Genomic DNA, 3,428 nt, shown 5'->3' on the forward strand with positions numbered 1-3,428 from the left:
TCCTTTGAACAAGGTGGGCTGGGTACCTGCAAAAGTACTCCGACGCTCAAGTCAACAAGGGTGTTGTCTGAAAAATGAGAATATCTATCTGAAAATAAGAATATCTCTCTTTTTAGGGGAAAAACGTACCTTTTTTCCTAGATGCTCTGTGTATTTAAAACAGTAATAATAAACCGTTACCTGGCAATCCGGTCAGTTATCGAAACTGACTGCCTAGGAGTTGTAACTGCCAGATTGTGTATTGATACCGAGTCAACTACCTCCGTGATTCACGGTGTTGGTTAGCTAATTATGTGTAACATGTGTAACTGCTTATTTGTAGCTGCCCTCTATGACATTGCGTCCTGTATGTCGGACATACTGTGTGTCGACATGGCTAGGCGACATGTCGTGTGTCGTGTGATTGTTAATTGTCGCGATGTTGGTTGTCGAGGACCAAGCGGTCGACCTTGCTCTGTGATCGACTGTCGTCGGGCTATTGGTCGACCTTTGGGGGATTAGGTGTCCCATAGTACAGTGATCGACTGTTGTCGGGCTATTGGTGATCGACTGTTGTCGGGCTGTTGATTGACCTGTGGGGAATTAAGTATCCTACAGTACATGCCCCCCAAGTCCGAGTAAATGGGGGACCGAGTTACGAAGGGCTTTTGAGTATTGTCGGAAGAATCTAGGTGATGTGGAGGAAACGAGGAGACGTGGAAGAAACGAGGAGATGTGGATGACAGCTGTGCGCGGCGTTACGAAATTTAGGGTTTTCCCGCTCCTTTAGGGAAAGGAGGGGACGCCAACTAGGAGCCGTTAGATTAAAAATAATCCTACGGCATCTGATAATTAAACGGTTTGGCTTCTTCAACACGACTCAAAAGAGGTTTATTCACTTTGGCAGAAGAGCAAATACTGAGAGTGTATACTGCGAACGAGATTGTTTCTTCGTCAATTTCGTTGCCTTCGCTACTACGAGAAACAACCAGGTAACCCTAGAATCTCTTTCGTCTTAGTGTACTTACTATTGATCATGGAAGGGAGGGGGCGGGATACTGGGGGTGAAACGCCGGGGCCGTCATCTACGGTGGAATGTGCCGCAATTACTACAGTACCGTATGGGGAGAGAGCCTTCGTATATGGAAACGTATGTGGTGAGGGTCCAGGGGGACGCCTGATATCTCTGATTAGTGGAGATGAATACGCCTGGGCGGCGCGTGAGGTAAAGGAACTGAGGAGTCAATTTGGGAGTAGGGCCATCCTTATGGATTGGATTGAGGATAGTTGTGTGTTGAGGACCCTAGGATATCAGACTTGTGTGAAATTGGTAGCGTGTCGGGAGGATGAGAGGGTTTGTCATGGGAGGGAGAATGCTGCTGATGAATTTTTTTACTGTTATGCTGCGTTATTCTACGATTTGTATGTAAGATTGCCGTTCACCACTTTCCAAATAGATGTTTTGCGAACCTTGAATGTTGCACCTAGCCAACTGCATCCCAATAGTTGGGGATATGTACAGGCCTTCGGAGTGTTGTGTGGGGTGTTAGGAATTAGGCCTACTGTAGGCTTGTTTTTGTACTTCTTTAGATGTCGCCCGCTTGCGACGAAGGGGTGGGTATCACTGATTTCAGAACCAGGTAACGCAATTTTAGAGCTTTACCTGCAATCGTATAGGGGTTTTAAGGAAAAATTTTTTAAGGTGTCGATCACCGATGCTGGTCGACGGTTCTTTTTTGATGGTGAGGGGAATCCCAGATTTCCCTTATATTGGACACAGGAGCCTCTGAAATTTACCTCGTGGCCGGAGGATAAGATGACGATTGAAGAGTTGGAGGCTTTGAGTGTGTTGACCTCGTTGCCCCGCCCCTTCTCTTCACGTCAGATTATAGATTGCCTCGAGTTCGATGACGCGGGGGCGAGGGTGTTTGGTATGTGTCTTTACCCACTACTTTTGTAAATTATTATGTTGTTGCTGACCAGTGTGGGTGGATGTTTGTGTTTGCAGAGATAATGGGAAGGAAAGGTAGGGGTATCAGTTGGTTTCAGAGCATTGATAGCGAGAGGGATGAAGGTAATCGGCCAGGGTCGTCTGTTGAGCAACAACGCTCCCAGGTACCACCATCTGGTCCACCTCCAGTCGCAGTGGCGTCGGTTGGGGAGACAACACAAGCTGAGGTGCCCCTTGTGCGCAAAAGGAAAGCCAAGACAGTCGACCCTAATCGCGAGGCGTCAAAGAAAAGTAAGGAGGTGGTTGAAGATACTGAACGTCCCCTTCCGCTGGGTATATGGGATCGCGCCTTCATGCCGGGTCATAGAGTGGACCTCAACCTGGACGCTTCAGAGAAGAAGGTGATCGAGAACATGAGCGAGCAACAAATTGCTGACAGCTTGCTGGAGATGAATACACGAGCCCAAGCGCTGGCTTGGCATCTGGCGTATGCTTCGGATAGGGGTCAGATGCGGTCTGAGTTAGAAAAGGTGCGTGCCCAACTGAAAGAGCTAGGCGAGGTCCATGCTGGCTGTGAGGCCAGGCAGAAGCGTATGGAAGAACGTTTGAAGGAGGGCGAGGTACGTTTGAAGGAAGCTGATGTGGCCTTCCAACAAGAACGCGAGCAGATGGCGCGGGACCTGGATCAAGCAAAGAATTCCATGCTGATAGTGGCCCGAGAGAGGAACGCGCTGAAGGTAGAAGTCTTTGATCATAAGGAGTTGATTGAGGAGCTGAAAGATGCGGTTATGGATGAGCATAAGAAGGGCTTCAGGAAAGCCTTGAGGCAAGTCGGGCACTTGCTTCAAGTATCCACCAAAGGAGTTGAATTTGACGTCCGTAAGGACGTGCATGAAGGCCACCTGAAGCCTTTGAAAGAAATACCAGAGGATGCTGTCCTGGAGGGGGAAGAGGATGAAGAGGTGGCCGTCAACAACGAGCCCGAAGGAGCGGTGGAAGTAGACGAGCCCGCCAAGGAGAATGCTGATGCTGCTGAAGGCGACTCGTCTAAGATTGTAATAGATTAGGATGTAGGAAAGGTCTGTAGATACATACTTGAATATTTGGTTGACGACTATGAATGCTAAACTTTGATAATTTTATGAATGCTCGACTTGTATGTTTGGTGACTTTGCGGTTTGCTTTTTAACTTAGCTGATTCTGCAATGTATTTGCTGTAGTGATGGCTAAGTGTGAGTGTCGAGTGTGTTGATAGCATGTCGTGTGATAGTTGAGAACGATGGTTGAGTGAAGAAAATACTGGGTGTTCGAGGGTGAACCTCTACCAGATATTGGATGTTCAAGGATGAACATCGACTAATGGGAGTGTATTCCACGTGTGTGAGATGTTCAAGGGCGAACATCGATTAATGGGAGTGTATTCCACATGTGTTGAATGTTCAAGGGCGAACATCGAGTAATGGGAGTGTATTCCACGTGTGTTGGATGTTCAAGGGCG

At 47.9% G+C, this 3,428-nt stretch overlaps 1 protein-coding gene across 1 annotated transcript; it reads left to right on the plus strand.

Moving 5' to 3' along the window:
* The first annotated feature begins 1,015 nt into the window (after nucleotides 1-1,015).
* On the plus strand, nucleotides 1,016-2,997 carry LOC148196416 (uncharacterized). Its single transcript, XM_088094302.1, has 2 exons — nucleotides 1,016-1,910; nucleotides 1,988-2,997. The coding sequence occupies exons 1-2, from the start codon at nucleotides 1,016-1,018 to the stop codon at nucleotides 2,995-2,997; spliced, it is 1,905 nt and encodes a 634-aa protein (XP_087950428.1).
* Nucleotides 2,998-3,428: the final 431 nt, after the last annotated feature.

The sequence above is a fragment of the Vigna umbellata genome, chromosome 7 (assembly GCF_029865625.1).
Source record: "Vigna umbellata cultivar VRB3 chromosome 7, Vumbellata_1.0, whole genome shotgun sequence".
NCBI lineage: Eukaryota > Viridiplantae > Streptophyta > Magnoliopsida > Fabales > Fabaceae > Vigna > Vigna umbellata.

Bases quoted from the DNA above. Each gene is read 5' to 3' on its own strand.
- LOC148196416 (XM_088094302.1), top strand. From the start codon at position 1,016: ATGGAAGGGAGGGGGCGGGATACTGGGGGTGAAACGCCGGGGCCGTCA. The intron at 1,911-1,987 runs GTATGTGTCTTT...TTGTGTTTGCAG, and splicing joins CGCGGGGGCGAGGGTGTTTG to AGATAATGGGAAGGAAAGGT.